Source organism: Malania oleifera, chromosome 8 (genome assembly GCF_029873635.1).
Source record: "Malania oleifera isolate guangnan ecotype guangnan chromosome 8, ASM2987363v1, whole genome shotgun sequence".
Lineage (NCBI taxonomy): Eukaryota > Viridiplantae > Streptophyta > Magnoliopsida > Santalales > Ximeniaceae > Malania > Malania oleifera.
Genome location: NC_080424.1, coordinates 109541568 through 109564729, shown reverse-complemented (window position 1 = coordinate 109564729; position 23162 = coordinate 109541568). Strand labels below are relative to the sequence as shown.

The following is a 23162-nucleotide window of genomic DNA, read 5'->3' as shown; positions in this document are numbered from 1 at the left end:
TCTCTTTTAACTATTACCAATTAATATACAATAATAACAACAAGCTTTCACTTTGTTATATACGTTTTACAACATATGAATTTTGTCTGATTTATTGATCCATTAATCACACAAAATCAAATATTATTACTAAAATTTTAAAATATATGAATATTGTGGTGTAAGCCAAAAACTCTGAAAAAGTCGCACAGCCCGTGCGCGATGCGTGCCGCTAGTTTATTCTATGTTTTTTGCAGGGCCTCTCAACGGGGACGCGTGCTTTGGCGCGCGAGCACGCGACCTCCGGAGCCGGATGACCGACCGAAGTCACCAAACAATCGAGGAGGGAATCACTCGCTTCTCCACAGCCGGTTCTTGCATAATTTTTCTATTGTGAAGACGTAATGGCCGCTGCGTTTGTCCTGTCGCCACGGTTCCTCGTCCACGGTGTTTTCTTACTAGTGTTGTTCTATTCTAGTGCGGGCGCTTCCGAAAGAGGACAGCTTCCTGTGTCTCGAATTGCCTTCGGATCCTGCTCCAACCAGAGCGCTCCTCAGGTTTAGGGCTTCTCCTTCCATTTTGTTTCTCGAAATTAACCTTTCTCATTGATCTCATATGCGCCCCATCCCCCACCCTGACATTCGTATATTCATGTTTGTATTTTCTCATTATTAACTATAGGTTGTGTTTCTTGGTTTCAATTGTGCCCAATGAGATTTATGAGTCGCGACCTTTGTCTGTTTCCAATAGATCGTTTTAATCTGCTCAATTTATTCGTGATTAGGGCTGAAGTTTAAGATAAAGTTCTTTTTCGTGATTAGGGCTGAAGTTTAAGATGAAGTTCTTGAAACACCTTCCTGCTTGATTTAGCTCAGTGAAGCAAAAACATTTGTTTCAATAGTCGGCGTTCTTGTTACACAAATCTTACCCTTTCACGTCCCACTCTGTTTTGATTCTGGAGGCCGTACTTTCTATTATTTTTTTCAAATTAGTTAGGAATTTAATTGATGCCTGGTAAACTATACTACCACAAGGGATAATAAGAAACTAGGACATGGTTCAAATTTTGAGATTCAAACTCAACTTCTTTGTGTTCTCACCAACAAAGAGATCTAGGTCTCTTTTGATGCAGGACAACATCAATGAATTACGACAATGAGAGGATTTGGAAGAAATAGAGGAGAAAAGAGGTGGGAAAGGAAAAAAAAGAAAGAAGATGGAAGAACAAGAGAGGAGGAAGAAGGGGACTCAACTAGGGGAAAGAACACTGGTCCAAACCCCTAAAATACATGAAATTATACATATACCCCTAAAGATACATGAAATAACCAACAAACCCCTAAAATGCACAAATATTACAATCAAACCTTCAAAACACACAATCCTACTACAAGCAAACTAACACACATAATTACTAATTAACTAAGAACATTTGGGTTTAGGGCTCACCATTCCTTGACCATTTTCTTTGAAATTGGCCTCCAAATTGGGTTAGAATGATCCATCCAAATACCCACTTCCTGTTCTACCTCAATCCCCTCTCTAAAAGAACTCCACTCAGTTGACTTAGGGAAAGTACTAGTGGTACGCTTCAATTTGGTGAGTGGAAGAGCTTGAGATGGAACCAACTTATGCTTCTTGTTGATTGAGAAGGAATAAGAATTTTATTAGCAATCATGCTTAACCCTCTTATCAAATAACCATGGACTGCCCAAAAAAATATGAAAAATCTAGAGAGGAAGGATATTGCATTGCACTGTCTCCACAACTACCAATCTTATCAAACCAATCTCGAAGGTATGATCATGGACCTTCAAGTCGGTATTCTTAACCCAAGCAATTTTGTTTGGACTGGGATGAGGTTCAACTTCTAAATTTAACTTCTTCATATACCACATTTGTACAATTATCATATCAACAACCAAAGTACAAAGTTGCTTATGAATAATCATCTAAGTCTGAAAGATGTTAGTTCATCTTGAATCTTCTTTTTCGTTAACTTGTGGGACGAGGACATAGGTCGGAGTACTAGACATATTTTCACATTGCCATCATCATCTAAGTCACTTGCGACTTCTGTTTTAGCTTCAACTACTTGAATGCCATTATCATCATTATCTTCTTTTTTTTTTTTGGGTTGCAACAACCATGACTTGGTTAGGATGTTTTGCAACTTGATCCCTAAAACCTTGGCATTTGAAGCACTTGATTGACGGTTGGGCCTTAGAAGTTATCCCAAAATACTTAGGAATCTTCCTAGGGGTATTAGTCTAAATTCCTGTACCCAATTGACTTGTACAACTCAACTAGTATGCTTCCCAAATCGAAGGGTTGATGTAGCTCTATGCTACTATCCTCCTTGATCTAAATGGCAACTTGTACTGCATCCCCAACTGTAATGAGACGATATGTAGCAAGCTTAGAGGCTTCAAGATTTTCATGTACAAAGCTATCATCACATCCTATTTCTATTATATGTTGGCGCAAGTAGCCAAATGAAAGAATCTACTAGTGTACACTATCTCTGTCTTTTCTTCTTGCTTCAAATCAAAAGTTGTAGATGAACACATTGGGTAATTGTAAGGCACAAATTGCTTTTGCATGGTCCTTTTAAAGATTTCATTTTGTTTAATCCTCCAAATTTGAGCAATTCCCTTTAATCCTCCAAAGAATACACTCAATCACAAATTCATCAGGAGAACCATCACCATTAAAATTTGAAACTTCTAGTAATTCCCTTGCTTAAATGATCATTCGGTCTTGACACAACTCAAAAGTATGATGGACAACAGCTATACCACTTTGTGTTTGGTAGGTAATCAATGGGCCTTTTACCTAAGGTTGCAATTTTAATAGTTAGCTTATTCAAAGCATTAGTCATAGTCTCCAAGGCATTCTCCATGTTTTGTACCCTATCAGATAAAATTCTACTTTTGCAAACAACTCAACAATAGTCACCATGCTTCTTATACATACATGCATACAACATACATACATACATACAAACAACAACAATAAAAAGTGTTAAGGCCCATGAGGTGGGGTTGCTATGTGAATCATTTTTCTACCACACCACATGATAGAGGGCTTTGATTCGACTAGATTAAGAGTTGTTAAATCCTTCCTTATTTCAGTCCATGTTATTTTAGGTCTATCCTTACCTCTTCTAATACCGGTGACAATAACTAGCTCACTCCTCCTCACTGCACTACTTGTCTTAAGTTTCAAATGCCTAAACCATCTAAGTCATCCCTCCTTTATCTTATCTTCTACTAGTGTTATGCCTAACTTATTGTGATATGTTTGCTCCTTTCTTTATCTTTTAATGTTATATCACTCATCCACCTTAGTGTTTGTAAAAAATGGAATTATTGTGTCATTCCATATTTTTACTTTCTGTTGCAGGGAGGTTTCTTCTGGGGTTAGTGCTTAGGAGTTAAGAAGGGGGGTAAACGAGTGAAGTTATGAAAATTGTCAACTTGAATGTTAGAGGGCTAGGAGATTATAGAAAGAGGGGGTTAATAAAAGAGGTCTTGCTTAGATACTTTCCTAATATGGTTTTGATTAAGGAGATCAAGCTTGAGAATGTTGATGGGGGGGGGGGGTTGTTAAGAGGGATTTGGGAAGGTCACAATAAGGATTGTGCCTTTGTATCGTCTCTAGGGTCAGTGGGTGGTATTTGATAATGTGGGATACTCGCTTTATTGTTTAATTGGCTAGTCTAATAGTTTTCTTCTCCTTTTTTGTTTTAATAGATGTGAGAGGTCAGGGTCATTGGTGGGTTTCATCGGTGTATGATCTGTCTAGACCAACCCGTAGGAGCTCTTTTTGAGTGAGCTTGGTTATGTGTAAGGATTTTGTGCTCCTAATTGGATTGTGGGAGGTGATTTTAATGCGGTGAGGTTTCCCCGATAGAAGAAAGGAAGTGATAGAGTTATTGCTACTATGCTGAGTTTTGATACTTTTATTAGGGTATGGTTTGAGATACCTTCCTCTTGATAATGCTAATTTATGTGGTCAATGGGTGGGGCTAGTGTAGTAACCGGGAAAAAAAAATAATAATAATAAAATTTAATTTAAAAAAAAAAAATAATAATAAAATAATAAAATAAAATTAATTAATTAAATTAACAAGTAAAATGAATAGTATGATAAGGAAAATATATATATATATATATATTGAAGCATGTATATATATATATGTGTGTGTGTGTGTGTATATATATATATATAAGTAAGTTATTATGATATGTATTTAATATAAAGGTTAAAGGTATATATATATATATATATATATATAGAAAGTGGAAAGCTTCTTCAAGAAGCTTACTTGGATATTTTTTGGAAGTGCTCTCTCTCTCTCTCTCCTACGACTCTCTCTCTTCGATTCCGGGCTAATTTTACACCGGATCGACAAACCGAAGCCACCACGACGCTCGTGGCAAAGTTCTCTACAAGTCTGCCGGAGCGGATCGTCAGGGAAACGAAGTTGGATTTTATCCCAAATCCAAGGTAAGGCTTTATATTCAATATTTGGATTTTTGACAGTTGAAGAAAATGATATACGCGTAAAAATACTGAACTTTAATACTGGAAATTTTCAGTTCCAGGGTATTGATTGGGAACGTTGGGAATCATCCCTAAATTGAGGTAAGACTTTTTAAGTCGAATTTGACTTAGTGGTAGTTATAGAAAATGTTGTACGTACGAAAATACTAAACTTTAATTCTGCGAGTTTTCATTTTCAGGGTATTGAGTTGAGAACCTTGTGGGTATGGGGAAGATTTTCTTAGGGGCTTTTCAGGAATCAGGTAAGGGGATAAACTAAGCTAGTTTTGTTTTGAGAAAATGTATGTATATATATATATATATATAGCATCCGGTTTCAGGAAAAATAAATATATTTATATATATAATTTATATTTGAAAAATACTGTTTAAATGATGATATGTTGAATACGTAGAAAATTTGTTTAGTGTGGCATGAGTATAAAAATGTTGTGAAATACTGTTTTTTTTGGAATGAGGACGATATGGATTTCTATGATGGAAAACCGGCGTACGGGCCGAGATATTTTTATATGTATATGTGATTTGCCGGCGTATGAGCCGTGCTATGTGGATGAGATTTGCCGGCGTACGGGTCGTGCTATGTGATTTGCCAGCGTACGGGCTGTGCTATGTGATTTGCCGGCGTACGGGCCATGCCATGTGGTTTGCCAGCGTACGGGCTGTGCTATGTGATTTGCCGGCGTACGGGCCGAACTATGTTAAAATGTGTAATACCGGCGTACGGGCCGATGATTTTTATGATACACGTATATATGTGAAATGATATGATTGATGTGAAAATAAATGATATGAGATATTTATGTATCACGGTTTTAGTATATGTATATCATATCAGAACCTGGTTGGCTTGGTCTAGGCTAGCACTTGCACGGTACCGTTGCTATGTGTCCATGGTCCTCGTGATCATGATATCTGTGTTAACGCCGCTGTACGGAGTGGTGTGAGATTGGATGGTCGATGTGGTTATTTTCAAGAAGTGTGCTGTTATCGCCCCTGGTGTACGGACCAGTCTGGGTAGACCCATCAGACTACTGTTTGACTTGGCAGTGGTCGGCCAACCATTGTCAGGTCTCGCCTTCGGGCCACACAACCCAGTCATGTGGGGGTAATACATGACAACAGCCAGCTAACCTACCAGGATTATTTTTATGTTATTATTATTATGATATGAGATGAGAAATGTTTATGAAAATGCAGTATGTTCTGCCATGTTTTGATATGCATATGTTTTTCCAGATTTGATAAACAGTATTGAACATGTTATGTATGGTATATGTAGAACACAGAATACTCATGTTGTCACACACCGGTATTAGTTTATTTCCCTTACTGAGAGGTGTCTCACCCCTAAATCTTATACATTTTTTAGGAGCCCCTAATAGGAGAGCGGGAAAAGCCCCGCTGATCTAGATCAGTTGTTTGCCCTTTTTGGAAGGGTAAGTTTTTGGTAGGGACAGTTAGGTTTTGTGGGGATTGTCCTTAGATTTCATTTTTAAGATGTATATACTGTGAGATAGTAATTGTAGTGACTCTGGTATGTGTCATGCATATTATGATGAGATGTATATGATTTTGTACTTTCTGCTGCGTAGGCTTCTGCTGTATGTTTTGTTATATCCCTGGTGCCCACGGGCCCAGGTGGATTGTGACCTGCTGAGTTGGAATGTATGATGTGATGATAATTTATTTATATAAAAAAAAAATATATGCGAAAAAGGAGCAGGTCGTTACAGCTAGAGTGGTGGCAAGTAGGCTTTATAAATTCCTTTTCTATAGGGAGTGGGAGGATGTGTTCCCTAATCTCTTTCAATCTATTTTACGTAGGCCCACTTCTAGCTACTTTCCCATCTTGTTGGAATTGAGAAACATTGCTGGGGACCTACTCCATTTAGGTTCGGAAATATATGGTTGGATCACGATTCAGTTAAACCCTTAGTTAGGAATTCTTGGAATGAGGATGTGGAGAGGGGTTGGGAAGGTTTTAGATTCATGAAAAAACTTAAAGGGTTAAAAGAGAAGTTGAAAAGTGGAATAGGGAGGTGTTTGGAGATTAAGGTTTAGAAAGGCAAGGATCTTAGGAGAGTTGGTGTTGAGTTAGAAAGGAATAAGATAATACTCTATTGGGGGCGGAAGAGATGAGAAGAGTATCTTTGAAGAATGACTTGGAAGAGGTGATTTTCAAGGAAATGAGAAGTTGGAGGTAAAGACGTTAAATAGATCAGAGATGGTGATTGTAATTCTAGATTTTTTCATAGGATAGCGATAGGTAAAATGAAGAAGAATTTGATCAGGGAGTTGGAAGTGGATAGGTGGGTCATTATAACTAGTCAGAGTCAAATTGCTGCTGAAATCACTAAATTTATTCTAATTTGTTTTGTGAAGAGGATGTTAGCAGATCTATGATTGAAGGATTAGAGTGGGACCCTTAATCTTGCGAGGAGGTGGGTTGGTTGGAAATACATTTCGAGGAAGAGGAACTGAGAGCCGTGGTTTTTGGGATGGAGAGGGATAAAGATTTAGGACTTGACAATTTTAATATGGTTTTCTTCCAAGATTGTTGGAAGGTGGTTAAGGATGATTTGCTTAAGGTCTTTAATGAATTTTACGAGAATGGGATTTTAAGCAAGAGCATCAATTCTGCTTTCATGATTTTCTTGTCGAAGAAGAGTAAATCTATTAAGCTTTCAGACTATATAGCTATTAGCTTAGTTTCTAGTGTTTATAAAATCATCATTAAAATGTTAGCTAATAGGCTGAGTAAGGTGCTTGATAGGACTATTTCTAAGGCTTAGAGTGCTTTTGTGGGTAGGCAAATTTTAGATTCTATTTTGGTTGCTAATGAGGTTGTGGAGTGGATTAGCTAGCTCTATTAAAATGATAGCAAAAGAGATAGGTGAATCAAGGGGAAGATTTTCGAATAGCAAAGAAAGTTGGTGGTGAGATAAAGATGTATAAAAAGCCGTAAAGACAAAAAGAATTTGGTATAAAACGTGGCAAAAATATAGAAATATGGATCAGTGTTTTAAAAGGCGAAGGTGTAAGGCAAGGCGTTTTACCCTCCGCGAGGCGAGGTGTAAGCCTCAAGGCGTTGAGGCATAAGCATTTTGGGATTGTATTTTTAAAAATAATTAATAAAAAAAATAATTTATATATAGTATAAAAATGAGAAAAATGTTAGAATAATAGATAAACAAATAAAAATATGATTCTTAAGTATTAAAAATAAGCCATAAGTTTTCAAACAGATGACAAAAAGCCAAATTACAAATTTCTCCAGCTATTAAGGGGTTGTTTGGGAGACGGCTGAACTCCAGCCTTGAACCCAACTATTATGAGAAAATGGGAATCAGTTTTAATATTCATTTAGTCAACTCTGGTTGATTGTAAAAATAATATCTCGTCGGACAGAGACTGAGAGAGAGAGAGAGAGTAGAGGCTTCGAGCAGAGGCTTCGTCGAGGTGTAAGAGAGAGCAGAGGCTTCAAGCTTCGAGTAGAGGCTTCGTCGCGAGAGAGCAGACGCTTCGAGCAGAGGCTTCATTGAGAGAGAGCAGAGGTTTCGAGCTTTGAGCAGAGGCTTCTTCAAGGTGTAAAAGAGAGCAGAGGCTTCGAGAGAGAGCAGACACATCGTTGAGCTTTGTCGAGGCTTCAAGAGAGAGCAGTGGCTTTGCCGAGCTTTGTCGAGGCTTCGAAGAGAGGGCAGAGGCTTCGTCAGGCTTTGCTGACAGAGCAGAGGAGAAGAAGCTTTGTGGGAGAAAGAGGGAGGATAGGGTTTCAGTGTGTTTTGGGTTTGGACTTATAAAATTGTGTTTTAACCCAGGATACCGAAAGACGTACGCATTTCATATGAGGCGTAAAAAAAGGCGTTGTTTTGGCTGAGGTGTACGCTTTGTTGGCTGAGGTGTACGCATTCGTGGAGTTTCGCCTTTGCACATACGCCTTGTTGCGTTTTTCTCCCAAAACGCCCTGAGGGGTGCGCCCTGAAAACGCCTTTCAAAATACTGATATGAATAACTTTGAAAAGTATAAGGAGGTGAGAAAAGATGCAAAAAAGGCCGTTAGTGAAGCTAAACACAGATCATTTCATAGTTTGTATGATAGATTAGATACAAAAGAAGGGGAAGGATATATATTTAAAATTACTAAAGCTAGAGAAAGGAAGAGTAAGGACTTAGGAAATGTAAAATGTATAAAAAGTGAGGAAGATATTGTCTTGGTTAAAGACGAAGACATTAAAGAAAGATGGCGGAGTTACTTTAGTAAAATGAAAACCAAATAGAAAGCTTAAACTTAGAATTGTCAAATGAGGAAAATACTAAAAATATGAGATTTATTCGCAAAATTAGAGTTAACGAAGTTAAGTTTGCACTCAAAAAAATGAAAAATGAGAAAGTTATAGGACCAGATAACATCCCAATTGAAGTTTGAAAATGTTTAAGTGATAACGGAATTATATGGAGATGTTTAAGAAAATGTCAGATGAATGGAGGAAAAGCACTTTAAAACCTATATACAAAAATAAAGGAGATATTCAAAATTGTAATAACTATCGTGGAATTAAACTTATGAGTCATGTGATGAAACTATGGGAAAGGATAATTGAACAAAGATTAAGGTTAGAAACGAAGGTCTCAGAAATTCAATTTGGTTTTATGCCTGGGAGATCTACCGCATAAGCTATGTATCTTTTAAGAAGATTAATGGAAAAGTTTAGAAAAAAGTAGATGGACTTGCATATGATATTTATAGACTTAGAAAAAACATATGATAGGATACCTAGGGAAGTTCTATGGTGGGTTTTAAAAAAAAATGGTGTATGTAGTAGGTATACTGATGTTATTAAGGATATGTACAATGGAGTAATGACTAGTGTAAGGACTATAGATGGAGAAACTAGAGAATTTCCAATCATCATAGGTGTACATCAAGGATTTGCTTTGAGCCCTTATCTTTTTGCTTTAGTGATGGACTAACTGACTAAGAGTATTCAAAAGGAGGTTGCATGGTATATGTTGTTTGCAGATGATATTGTATTAATTGACAAAACTAGGGACGGAGTAGAGGCTGAGTTAGAATTATGGAGAGAGTCTTTGGAATCTAGAGGCTTTAGGATAAGTAGAAATAAAACAGAATATAGGAAATGTAATTTTAGTAATGGTAGGAGGAATTGTAGAAATCCCGAGTGTGTTGGAGTGATTTAGGGAATATTTATGTAGAGAATTGTCTATTATTGAGAGAGATTATTTTAGGAGATTGTTTCCATCTTTAGCATACCCGATTGTATTATAAGTATAATGTATCGACTTGTACAGATAATTCATTCAAGAAATACATAAAACTTATTTTGATTTTATGGTATCGGAGCTAGGGTTTCTATAGTCCTAGTTAACGATGGCAGAAGGAGCCGTCAACAGCAGAGGGTCGAGCACCTCTGAAGCTCTCGACGGTGAGATTGAAGCCACCTTCACCTTGAATTCAAATGGGCTAGACAGCTTGTCCTTCCCACTCTCGGTGGAGACACTGAACTGAAAGAATTTCTGTGAATGGGTTTAGTTAATCAAACTCATGATTGACGACAAAGGAAAGTTAGGCTACCTTACTGGCGAGAAGAAGAAGACCGCCTCAACAGACGCTGCAGCTATGCAGAAGTGGAAGTCTGAGAACTCCATGGTGACTGCGTGGCTGGTGAACTCCATGAAACCTTCAATCGGCAAGAGCTATTTGTTCCTATTGTCGGCGAAGGATGTCTGGGATGCTGTCCGAGAGACATACTCAGACGTTGAAAGCTACTCTCAAATCTTTGAGATCAAAACTCGGCTATGGCAGATGTGGCAAGGAGAAAGAGAAGTCACAGACTACTATATGGAGATGACGAATCTCTGGCAAGAACTCGACCTCAGCATTGAGGAAGAAAGGGAATGCCATGGAGACACTGTCCGATACAAGAAAAGACTCGAGAATGAACGAGTCTTCGAATTTTTGGCCGGACTCAACCGAGGCTTGGATGAGGTGTGAGGGAGGATTCTCGGCCGACGTCCTCTGCCTTCAACTCAGGAAGTTTTCTTGGAGGTGAGGCGAGAGGAGAACTGGCGCAAAGTGATGTTGAAGGAGCCGATTCTGATCAGAAACAATGGGCCTGAAATGTCAGCCCTCATTTCAAGAGGAACTCCTGCTAGGACAAGCCAAAAAATGCATAAAGGAAGACCTTGGTGTGAGCACTACCGCAAGCTGGGCCACTCAAAAGATAATTGCTGCAAAATACATGGGAAGCCCGCAAATTGGAAGCTGAGATAGAATCCCAAAAATCGTGGCTACCAAGTTGCTATTGATAACTCGGCCGAGAAACCACAAGGTGAGAAAAATAATAATTCCACTTCAAGTGGCGCATTCAATCCAGAACAGTTGGAGCAACTCTATAAAATGTTCTCTACCATTCAAGGATCGGGTCAGTCTTCCACATGTATTCGTTTTGGTTCTTTAGCCCACCAAGGTAATTTTTTGACAGCCTTAAATACCATCTCTCATTACAAATCACCATGGATAATTGATTCTGGTGCCTCTGATCATATGACCGATTCCTATCATCTGTTCTCATCCTATTCACCTTGTGCTGGAAATTTGAAAGTTAAAATTGCAGATGGATCACTCTCATCTGTTATAGGCAAAGGGAGTATTCGAATCTTTGACGCTATAACTCTAGAATTTGTCCTACATGTCCCTAGGCTGTCTTGCAATTTGTTATCCATTAGCCAGTTGACAAAAATTCCAATTGCTCTGCTAAATTCGTTTCCTCTCACTGTGTTTTTCAGGACCTATCATCGGGGAAGACGATTGGTAGTGCTAAGGAGTGTGAGGGACTCTACTACTTTGAGGAGGCGAATATGAGTGAACAATGTCAAATTGCTATTTGTGATTTTGCATCTGTTGTTAGGGATAGTGAAATTTTGTTATGGCATTCTAGGATGGGTCGTCCAAATTTTCAATACTTAAGAAGTTTATTTCCTTCCATTTGTTCAAATAAGATGTCTTCTAATTTTTAGTGTGAGATTTGTGAACTTGCAAAACATCAACGTAATTCCTTTCCAAAATCCACATGCAAACCATTCAGACCTTTTATTATGATTCACAGTGATTTATGGGGGCCCTCGTGCTCTCTTAATCACACTCACACGAAATGGTTTGTTACTTTTATTGATGATCACACTCGTATTTGTTGGGTTTACCTGTTGAAAGATAAAACTGAAGTCCATTATATTTTTATCAAATTCAACTCCATGATTCAAACACAATTCCAAATTCACATTCAAATCTTGCGTACTGATAATGGTACAAAATATTTCAATAATATCTTGGGAAATTATTTTCAAGAAAATGGAATCATCCATCAAAGTTCCTGTGTGGATACCCCTTAACAAAATGGGGTTGTCGAACGCAAAAATAGGCATATTCTTGAAGTAGCTTGGGCATTGATGTTCACTACAAATATGAAAAAATATTTTTGGGGCGATGCCATTTTTCATAGCTACATATCTCTTTAATAGAATGTCTAGTCGGGTTCTTTCTTTTGTCACTCCTCTACAAAAATTCCAAGAATGTTTTCCCAACTCTCAACTCAACTCCAATCTCTTCTTAAAAATTTTTGGGTGTACTGCATTTGTACATGTTCATGCTCACAATAGGGATAAATTAGAACCTCGTGCCATTAAGTGTGTTTTTATTGGTTACTCTCCTACTCAGAAAGGCTACAAATGTTATGATCCTGTCACAAAAAAATTGTTTGTTAGCCTTGATGTCATGTTTTTTGAAACCACTCCTTACTTCCAAAAGCTCTCTCTTTAGGAGGAGAATTGGAGTGAAGATTGGTTCTTTGATTTCTCTGTTGATGAATTTGTTTCATACACTGAGTTTGTCAACACCACTGTCATTACACCATTCCTTGATTTGTCGTGTACAAAAGACCACTTAAACTCAGGGGGAGAGGCAGAAAAACAAAATAACAAGGAGATACTTGTTTACTCAAGAAAGCCAAAATCAAAGAACAAGGAGAATCTTATACCTGAGGCATCAAGAAAGTTGGAATCGGTGATAGCTTTGAGCAACCATGTGTGTAAGAACCCGAAAAATATAAAAGGAATTTCTGCAGATTTCGTCGACGAAGCCAGATTTCGTCGACGAAGGTAGTAGACTTTTCGTCGACGAAATTCAGAGGTTCGTCGACGAAGAGAAGCTGAGAGGTTTGGAAAATTTTAAATATCAGACTTCGTCGACGAGGCTGCCGACATCCGCGACGAAACCCTTGACTTTTCGTCGACGAAAACCGGGCGGGTCAAAGGCTTAAAAAGGGGATATTTGGTTTCTTCTTCACTAAGTCTCTCTCTCTCTCTCTCTCTCTCTCTAAACTCTCTCTACTCTCTCTCTCTCTAGATTTCCTCACCGGTCGTTAATAGGATCGGAAATCTGAGGTTACCACGAGGATCGTGGAAGGATTCTCTACAACTTTTGTGGATCGGAATCTCGGTTCGAGCGTTTTCGGGTTTCGGGCCAAAATCGAGGTAAGGCTCGGTTTTCATTTCTGATTCGGTGTATGTATAGTAGTATGGATTATAAGCATGTTTAGCATTGTGATTTGTAGATTTCGGAGTCTCGGTTCATAGTTTTGTGAGCCGTAGAGTTCGTGGTTTGGTTTCGGGTTGAGGTAAGGGGATTCTGTTTATATCAGTTTATTTTTGAAATCAAGATCAGTAAGCCTATAGGCTACGATCGTATGTATGTTTTGGCTACTTATTTGGGGAAATCTATCGGGTAAAAACATGGGATTTTCGGGTTATAGTTTTCGAGAAAATTGAGGATTTTGGGTATCATCTCTTATTTGATTGGAAAACTGTTTATGTTGTTTAAACTGTATTATTGAGGTGACCGTAATCCATATTTGTATAAACTGTATACTTGAAATTGTAAACAATATGATTTGCCGTAAACCAAATAAGTGTGGTATGTGTGTATGTATGTAAATGTCCTAGGTATTTGTAAAACAGCTATGTGGCAGTTTATTACTGTACGTTGAAATGTATAGGGACGTGAGTTCCCAAAATGATTTCAGGTTTTGTGAAATCGGCTAGTGGCGGCTAATTACCGTACGCCGAGAGTGGCTGGCTCTATATCTAGGGTGTGAAATATCACCAGTATGGTTCGGCTGGTCATCGAAGATGTGATCTACACCGTATGTTGCAATGGATTCACAGTAGGCCTAGGTCGACGTAGCGTAGTTGTCACATGGTAATGTAATCGGGGTTAGACCAGGTGACCTCCTGTCAAGGTTAGAGGAATTTCTGTAGAGATAAATAGCTTTTGTGGTAGATCTTCTAGGCATAAAACCAAATTGATTTTTTGAGATCTTTGTTTCTCGCCTTAATCTTTGTTCAACTACCCTTTCCCATAGTTTCATCGTATGACTCATAAGTTTAATTCCACGATAGTTATTACAATTTTGAATATCTCCTTTATTTTTGTATATAGGTATTAAAGTGTTTTTCCTCCATTCATCTGACGTTTTCTTAGTTTTTACAATTGTATTAAATAAACTAGTTAACCATATAATTCTGTTATCATCTAAGCATTTTCAAACTTCAATTGGGATGTTATCTGGCTTTCCCTTTTTTCATCTTTTTTAATGCAAACTTAACTTCGTTAACTCAAATTTTACGAATAAATCTTATATTTTTAGTTTTTTCCTCATTTGACAATTCTAAGTTTAAGCCTTTTATTTGGTTTCCATTAAGCAACTTACAAAAGTAACTTCGCCATCTTTCTTAAATGTCTTCGTCCTTAACCAAGACAACATCCTCACTTTTTATACTATTTACATTTCCTAAGTCCTTGCTCTTCCTTTCTCTAGCTTTAGCAAGTTTAAATATATCTCTTTCCCCTTCTTTTGTACCTAATCTAGCATACAAACTATTAAATGATCTATATTTAGCTTCACTAACGGCATTTTTTTGCATCTTTTCTTGTCTCCTTATAATTTTTCAAAGTTATCTTTGTTTCTACATTTTTGCCACGTTTTATACCAAATTCTTTTTGTCTTTATGATTTTTTGTACATTTTTATCTCACCACCAACTCTCTTTGCTATTCGAAAATCTTCCTCTTGATTCACCTAAAATCTCTTTTGCTATTTTTTAATAGAGCTAGCTAATCTATTCCAAAGAGTATTTGTATCAATCCCATCCTTGATGGTCCAATCCCCATCTTTGATAATTTTATCTTTAAATTTTATTATATTTTCCCTTTTTAGGTTCCACCATCTAGTTCTCTTACACTGGTTTATTTTATCCTATTTCTTCCATTTTTTAATACATAACACTAAGACTTTATGTTGTGTGGCTAGGCTTTCACCTGGAATAATTTTACAATCCTTGCATGATAAACGATCTACCTTCCTAGTTAAAAAAAAATATATTTGACTTCTATTTTGTCCACTTTTAAAGGTTATTAAGTGTTCTTTTCTCTTCTTAAAGCAAGTATTCATTATACTAAAATCATATGACATAGTGAAGTCTAAGATCATCTCCCCAAACTCATTTTTGTCTCTATATCCATATCCTCTATGTATCTTCTCATAATTTTTATTATCTCTTTCAACGTGTCCATTCAAATCTCCTCCTATAAATATTTTCTTAGTCCTTGGTATGCCTTGTATAATATTATCCATATCTTCCCAAAATTGTCTCTTAAGATTTTATGCTAAGCCGACTTGATGAGCATAAGCACTAATGATGTTTATTATCTCTTGTCCTAATACCATTTTGATTTTTATAATTCTATCCCCTACTCTAGTTACATTCACAACGCTATCTTTTAAGTTTTTGTCTATAATAATGCCTAATCCATTCTTATGTTTTTCTTTTTTAGTGTACCAAAGTTTAAATCCTAATTTATCAATTTCTATAGCTTTCTCCCCCACCCACTTAGTTTCTTGAAGGCAAATTATATTAATTCTTCTTCTAATCATTGTATCCACAATTTCCATGTTTTTACCCGTAAGTGTCCCTATATTCCAAGTTGCTAATCTAATCCTAGTTTCCCACGGCTTGAATGATGTAGGGACTCTCGCATATTTGACACCGTACCCAGGCTCCAACACGGCACGTCGCTTCGGGGTGACCCTAGCCCACTTTTCGTTACACCCGGGTGGTTCAAGTGCAACGTGTCACTCGTAGGGGACGCCCCAGCAAATATTCGGTAAGGATTCATATCATAGTGATCTGATCGATTTTACGTTGGCTGTTAGCTACCTAACGCAATCCTCCTCCTTTACTCGGGCTTGGGACCTGTTGTGTGTAAAAAAATTAGGACATTAAGTGCATCACAGGTGGAGTTAACAGGGTGTTAATGTCAGAACAGAAAAATAATGAGGAAACAGAACACAGGAAGATTAGAAACAGAGAGAAATAGCTGCAGAAAAATATATATATATATATATATATATCTTTAATTGTTTTGCAAAGATTTTTGGTTCATCCATTGAGAAATTCCTTGATACTGTCCAACTCTCACCAGTGACAGCTGCAGTTTGCAGATTTTAGAAAAAAAAAAAAAAAATTTAAATTGTAAATCCTTGTAAATATTTATACATTGATCTTTCTATATTGCAATACATTTTAATTTTTTATTTACGTTTTTATTAAAAATATATTTTTAAAATTAACTTATTGACAGACCCAGCACAAACAATCATTTAGGGACATCTAATTCATATTATTCGCATTTCTTGAAAAATATAGTATCTAAAATGATAACATACTCATAAAAAAACAAGAATTTGAGCACCATGTGTGCCTATATATATATTTTGAATTATTTGAGAATTCAATATTATCCAAAATAATACAAGATTACAATATAGCCTCATTTATATTATCTTAATTTTTTGTTAAAATTCAAATTAATGTCTTTGCCGTTCAAGATTTTGTGACAAAGTTCCCCGGTTGTTATTTATTATTATTGTTAATAATAATTATTAAAAGACATCATCATTATTATTATTAACATTATTTGGCTATGTGAGTATCATTAATATTATGTGTATATATTATTGTTATTATAATTATTATTTAGAGTTTAATTAGAAGTACTTGGATAATCGAATGGAACTCAAGTTTTAAGAATTTGCAGTTGAGTTGATTTTTTTTTAAGCTGAGTTGAGTTTCAAATTCAAAATTTTCAAATCAAGTCGATTTTAAGTATTAGTGTGACCATTCGAATCAACTCGAATATGTCCAACCAGTGATTTAGTGAGACCAAACGCAAGGCAAACCCGAAAAAGCAAAACAAACGTCCACTATACTGCTCTATACTCATGGGTAAATAGATCAGAGAATGCCACATGTCAGCACTAAATAAGAATAAGAGCACATGTAGAAAACTATAGGATTGTGATTATAATTGTTTAGAATTTGATTTATTTATGTATTATTTATTTTGCAGGACCTCTGTAATGTGGACATGTTTTTTGTACCCTGTCGGATACTAATTAGCTTATTCAAAGCATTAGTAATAGCCTCCAAGGCATCCTCTACGTTTTGTACCCTATCAGACAATATTTCCACTTTTGCAAACAGCTAGACCATAGTCACCATGCTGCTTATACACACCCACCCACACACACAGCGCGTGCGCACTCTATTGATTATTTATCACCAAGGAAACTTAACACAATCACCAATAATTCTCAGTCTATTTATGCAGAACCACTAACCTTATTCCCAGATTTTCAAGAAATCTCTTCTATTATCCTTTAATGATTTAATCTTGAATATCATCCAGTAATTAAATAATTTCACTTAGAAAACACAAAATGCAGCAATGAGATCTGAACCTTGATGCTGGCAGTGACAATTTCTAGCTTTTCACATCAAAGCATCACACTTGCTTGCAAATTATCATGTTTAAAATCAAAATATCATACTGTAGATCAAATTATGGGGGGAAATCCCAAAATCTTTTTGCTGAAACCAATTTCTTGTGAGTCTGGAAGTTGCAAAAGTTTCTGGAAGTTCTCCACATGCATGTTGTATGTGTGTGGGGAGTGCCATCAGCAAGGGTGCTTTGGTGATGAAGTTTCGGATGTTAGTAGGTCAAGGCGTGGTGGCTCTAATGATAGTGGCAGTTTTAAGAGAAAGTGCCTGAAAAAGTAAGGGATTTTGAAAAGGGTTGGCTGGGTTTCAGGTGGCACACTGCTTACTGGGTGGAGAGATATTTTAGGGAGTGGTTTTTTGGAAGTTTCTGTTTTGAATGGTTGTGTTAGTGTTGCAAACAACTCTCGGAAACTGGTGTTCAAAATTTGAGGGCAGCAGCTGTTATTTCAGACTTTTTCCCTGGCAATGTAAGGGGGCAAGCACCATGGTTTTGTGTGTTTTTTATGGGAAATTTCAGTTGGTTTTAAGAACAGTTATGGAAAAAGAAACACACAGAATATTGAGGAAAAGAAAGAAAGAGAAGGAAGAAAAAGGATCAAGGTTTCTACAGGATTTTAATTGCTGCAGGGGGAAAATAAAGGGCAGAACTGGGCAGAAAAAAGGGGAGAAGAAAAATAAACATGAGGGGAAAATGGGGGGTTAAAATGGAAGAACAAAGATCAAATTTGGGCTTTGATACCAAATGGTGTAGGAAAGCATCAAAGAATTACAACAGAGAGAGAATTCGGAAGAAATAGAGGAGAGAAGGAGAGGGAAAGAACAAGAAGAAAGAAGAAGAGAGGAGGAAGAAGGCGATATAATTGGCGGAGAAGAACACACATTCAATTCTCAGTCCAAATTCAACAATAACCACCTCTTAATTCTTATATGGCTTTCAAACACTCTTTTTACTTTTTAGGAAAGCCTAAAATATAAGAAATTGCACAATCCTTAAAGATGCATGAAATTACAAAAAAAGAATAAAAAAACCCTTAAATACACAAATATTACAATCAAACTACCAAAACACATAATCCTACTGTAAGCAAACTATACACACATAATAAACTACTGATTAACTAAGCACATTTTGTTTAGGACAGACTCTATTCTTTGAAATTGCCCTCCAAATTGGGTCATAATGATTTATCCAAACACCCGCTTTCCTGTCCTACATCTTTTTTTTTTTAATAAAAGAGGTGGAGGTGGAGGTAGGGTGGGGTGGTGTTGAAATCCAAGTCAAAATTTGGCTGTAATGGATAACCTTACCCATTTACACAAACTTTATGAATATGCACTCTTAACTTCATGAGTGTTGCACTGGATTCAGTAATATGTTACGACTTTCTGTCCATGTCCTGTCTCTGCAGATGTTATGATTTTAAATGATAATTCTCTTCTTTAGTGCTCAAACTCTCTATTGTCCTTTGATGTGTCAAACTACAAGGAGTATCCTTCTGATGTGTTGTACACATTAGTATAGCACTCTGTATCCCTTTTGGTTCTAATATAAGCCAGGGGATTTCCAATTAGCATGGTATCTGCGTGCATAACTGTAGAATTAACCGTGTCACCTCTGCAGGCTTCTGAGTCTGAAATGACTTCCCATTTGCCATTACTTCCCAATATTTTTTAAATTTTGCCTTCATAGTTGTAATATTTGAAATTCATTGCATTGTTAAATGTATGCTCAATAGCTTAGAGTGGGAGCAGTGCTATTTTTAACTCTAGACTTTAGTTGGTTAATTTATTCTTCTTGGTAACAATTTTATGCATCCATTCATGCATGAGGAGTGATATCCTCTGCCAAATTTAGGATTCAATTATCTTAGTGACTAAAACATTATTATTATTTTTAATTTTAATTTTAATTTTTTTTTCTAGCCTTCAACATTTTACCATGCCCAAGTCATTAATTAAGATGGATTTGTTGGGGTTTCAACCACCTCTTCCCCCCCCCCCCCCCCCACCCACCCAAAAAATGGATTTCTTGATTGGGATAACTGATGCTTGCTCCTAATTCCACCCTAATTTTACTTAAAAGATTTAATTAATTTATGTTTTGACTTTGCTTACATGCATCATGCATGTACACATACACACATTTGCATCTCTTTTTGCTTATTCCTTAGTACCCAATAATACATATTGATGAAGTTCTTTTTTTCCCTGTTGGATTGTTGTTTGCAGCCCATATGGAATGCAATAATCAAATTTGAACCCCAAATTTTTATTTGGATGGGTGACAACATTTATGGAGACATTAGACACCCTTTTAGATTTATTGGGAAAGAGAGGACAATTGGACCATGGAAGAATGTTCCAAGGTTTATTCCCTCCTCTGAGCAAGAAATGCAATCCAGATATGAGAAAGCTAAAGCTAGTAATGGCTATTCTCGTCTTCGAGAGAATACTATGGTGCTTCTCTAAGAACTTCTCTTGAATCTATGCAGGGAGCCTTTATATGTTCGTTTATTGGAATGCCTATAGTCTTATGAATGGTGTAGGTAATTGGCACATGGGATGACCATGATTATGGATTAAACGATGCTGGAAAAGAATTCGGGGCGAAGATCACTAACCAAAGACTGCTTCTAGATTTCTTAGATGAGCCCCAAGATAGCCCACGGTGAGGAATAATTCTTAGATCGTTGGATTGTAACTTAGAGTTATCAACATCATTATTACATATCCTTTAAACTAACAATTGTTGCTAAATTTTCTTTTTTCCTTGCATTGATGAACTCAATTAAACCCCTTCCCCCCCCCCCCCACACACACACAGTGAGGAATGATTGTTAGATCATTGGATTGTAACTTAGGGGTTATCAACATCATTTTTACATATCCTTTAAATTAATGATTGTTGCTAAATTTTCTTTTTTCTTTGCATTGATGAATTCAATTAATCCCCCCTCCCCACTGCGGATGCTAGGTGATGGTATGGATAAAAACCAGTTAAATATCAGATTTTCATACCTATTTATTGCTAGCTTGTTTCGAGAAGTGTTGTTTTTGAGCTTCTCACCATGGGTTTAATGTTGTAGGCGCAAGCAGGCTGGTGTTTATACGTCATACACAATTGGCCCAGTGGGTAGACAAATCAAGGTATTAAAGTGAAAATTCAGACAAGTTACATTTATCTCTTACTGTTGAAGTCAAATGGTGTTCCCACGGGGGTATTTTTTGTTTGTAGTAACTGTTTTTCTCTTTATTATTTTAAAAATACTCAATCTGTGGGCATTCACCTTTATTGGCAAACCAACTATTGTGCATATCCATGCATATATTTTGTTCTAATTGTGAGTAATAATCTTCCTCAGGTTATTCTCTTAGATACTAGGTACCACAGAGACCCTTTGTTCAGTGATGGAAGTATCCTGGGGAGTTCGCAGTGGACTTGGTTACATAAGGAGTTGAATGGTCCCGCATCAGCCTTAACCATAATTGTATCTTCTATTCAGGTATTTTAAAAATATTGTCTAGGTGTCAAAAGGTTTTATTCGAAGGGTTTTGTGATGGTCATGTTCCCTCTTCCCCTCTTTTCCCTTCCAAAAGCATAAAATTTTTTTCCCTGAAGTCAATGATGAAGGATAAGTTATTTTAGGATGCATGAATGATAAATATATGTTTACGAATTTGCAGTTAAGCCAATAAGTAGGAAATGATTTATGGGTAATTTATCCATTGCGTGAACTATTAGTACATGTGCTGAAGCAGTAGCAGATTAACTAAGGCCTCATCCATTGTCTGGAATGTTGACATTTATTCTTATTTGGAGATTTGATTCCTTTAAACTTTGCATAATTGGGTCTCATTTCCTACTATTCAGGTTATATCAAATCTTTCAGCAGTGACTGGTCCCTTGTTTTACATGGAGTCTTGGGGACGTTTCCCAAAGGAGAGGGATCACCTTTTTAAATTGATAAAAGATAGCAAGGTGATAACCTTGCATTTATGGTTCAAATTCAATTTCATGATGTAGGCGGGTGGTTTGAGACTGGAGGTTGATTGGCTTTACATTTTAGATTTAATTTTACTGACTTCCCATGTTACAATTCCTTATTTCTTGTGTAGAGAGATGGGGTTTTCTTCATAAGTGGAGACGTTCATTTTGGAGAAATTACCAGATACGACTGTGCGACTGGATATCCGCTTTATGACATTACGTCAAGTGGGCTTACCCAAGCCGTTGAAAAGGCAGTTCCACCACCATTGCATCTCATAGTTAGATTTGTCGCATGGTTGACACCAAGTACCATGAGGGTAATGGGCCAAAACTGCAGATATAGATCATGTACATATGGTATGTCTTGCATTGTTATCACTTTATCAATGCATGTATGAACCCTCCTGGTAAGGATTATCCATAAAGTTGTCAGATTATTGATCTTCATTGTATGGGTTTCCCATAGGCCAACCAAATTTTGGAGCTATTGAGATAGATTGGGACGCAACTCCAGTGACCTTGAAAATTGAAGTTAGGGATGTCCACGGGCACCCTGTAACAAGTGTAAATATCTCTCTATTGGAATTGCAGACTGACAGCAGAAGCTCTCTGGCCGGCAGCAAAGCTGGAGAACATGGGCAGCACTGCACCCTTGAAGTTACCATGCCTTGGATAGTCAGATACCGCTTGGCCATACTGTTCTTTTGCGTATTAGCTAGTATGTTATCTCCTGCAGTTATTCTTGTTAATCTTATGCATCAATGGCTTAAATTTTTCCCCAAGGCATACTGGCTACATATTTCCTGTTACTTAGCGGTTTCCCTTTCTGCATTGCAGCTTTGCTTTTTGCTTTGGTAGGACTTGCTTGGGCCGCAATATTAATCAGTAGGCGATGCCAGAAGAAATGCAAGTTTGATTGACCAAGCGGCCAGGGGTTGTATATATCAACACCGTCTGGAATCTGGGTCACTACTACACGCAGGAAAGTGTACTAGTTGCAAAGGTGATTTTTTTTTAGAATAATAATTATTTTGGGAAAAAAAAAAAACTGTCAATGGGCTTATATCTGGATGGCATGATTAGTTTGCAGACTTGGCAATGAGATGTAGGGAATTTTGTCATAAAAACTATGGCTGTGATGTTTAGCATGTCGGGTTGTTTTGACAGCCAGGGGGCGCCAGCTTCGAGCCTGCTGTGTTGGATAAAAAGCAAGTAAATATTTTTTGGAGGAAAGTCACGTATCACGTAATCTGAAGCACTTCTCTAGTCAATTTAAAAGTGAAACTCACGAGGCCAAGAAGCTCGTGGAGCTGTAGCAGTAAACTAGTAGTTATGTGGAGGGAGTGAGTTGTTGACGTGCAATTGGAAGAGGAGCTCGGCTAGCAAGGTCCTGTGAAGTTAAATTAGCATAATTAATTTAGGGGGTTGAAGAATTGAATTATTTGGGAGTCCATCAGTGCAATGTTTATTTTTAAGCCGTACAGAATGGGGGCGGGGTAGGACTTAGGAGTAGGACGGTGGAGGTGCAAATAGAATCCACTACTGATGACGGGGTATGACTATGAATGTGTGACAACTCCATTTTCTTTCACAAGAAATTATATTAATGTCATGTTGGTATTTATGAACTTGTCATCAGTAATTTATAGAAATTAAAAATCAACTAATTAGCCTGATTATCTAATAATTTGATATTTACAGGGATGAAA

The 23162-nt window shown here is 37.0% G+C and overlaps 1 protein-coding gene across 4 annotated transcripts; it reads left to right on the top strand.

Moving 5' to 3' along the window:
• The first annotated feature begins 205 nt into the window (after nucleotides 1-205).
• On the top strand, nucleotides 206-23076 carry LOC131162989 (uncharacterized). Of its 4 annotated transcripts, none has more exons than XM_058119650.1 (10): nucleotides 206-536; nucleotides 19695-19922; nucleotides 20012-20133; nucleotides 20552-20612; nucleotides 20828-20968; nucleotides 21337-21444; nucleotides 21582-21770; nucleotides 22045-22171; nucleotides 22291-22456; nucleotides 22621-23076. In XM_058119650.1, exons 1-9 carry the CDS (start codon nucleotides 384-386, stop codon nucleotides 22371-22373), a joined length of 1212 nt encoding a protein of 403 aa, XP_057975633.1. In that variant the 5' UTR covers nucleotides 206-383; the 3' UTR covers nucleotides 22374-22456; nucleotides 22621-23076. The 4 variants fall into 4 exon arrangements, with proteins under 4 accessions (XP_057975633.1, XP_057975630.1, XP_057975632.1 ...); XM_058119647.1 differs by having other exon boundaries at nucleotides 213-536; nucleotides 21582-21810; nucleotides 21920-22171; XM_058119649.1 differs by lacking the exon at nucleotides 22621-23076 and adding an exon at nucleotides 22537-22601 and having other exon boundaries at nucleotides 213-536.
• Nucleotides 23077-23162: the final 86 nt, after the last annotated feature.

Bases quoted from the DNA above. Each gene is read 5' to 3' on its own strand.
- LOC131162989 (XM_058119647.1), top strand. From the start codon at position 384: ATGGCCGCTGCGTTTGTCCTGTCGCCACGGTTCCTCGTCCACGGTGTT. The intron at 20,134-20,551 runs GTGAGGAATAAT...TTAATGTTGTAG, and splicing joins GAGCCCCAAGATAGCCCACG to GCGCAAGCAGGCTGGTGTTT. The intron at 22,172-22,290 runs GTATGTTATCTC...TCTGCATTGCAG, and splicing joins GTTCTTTTGCGTATTAGCTA to CTTTGCTTTTTGCTTTGGTA.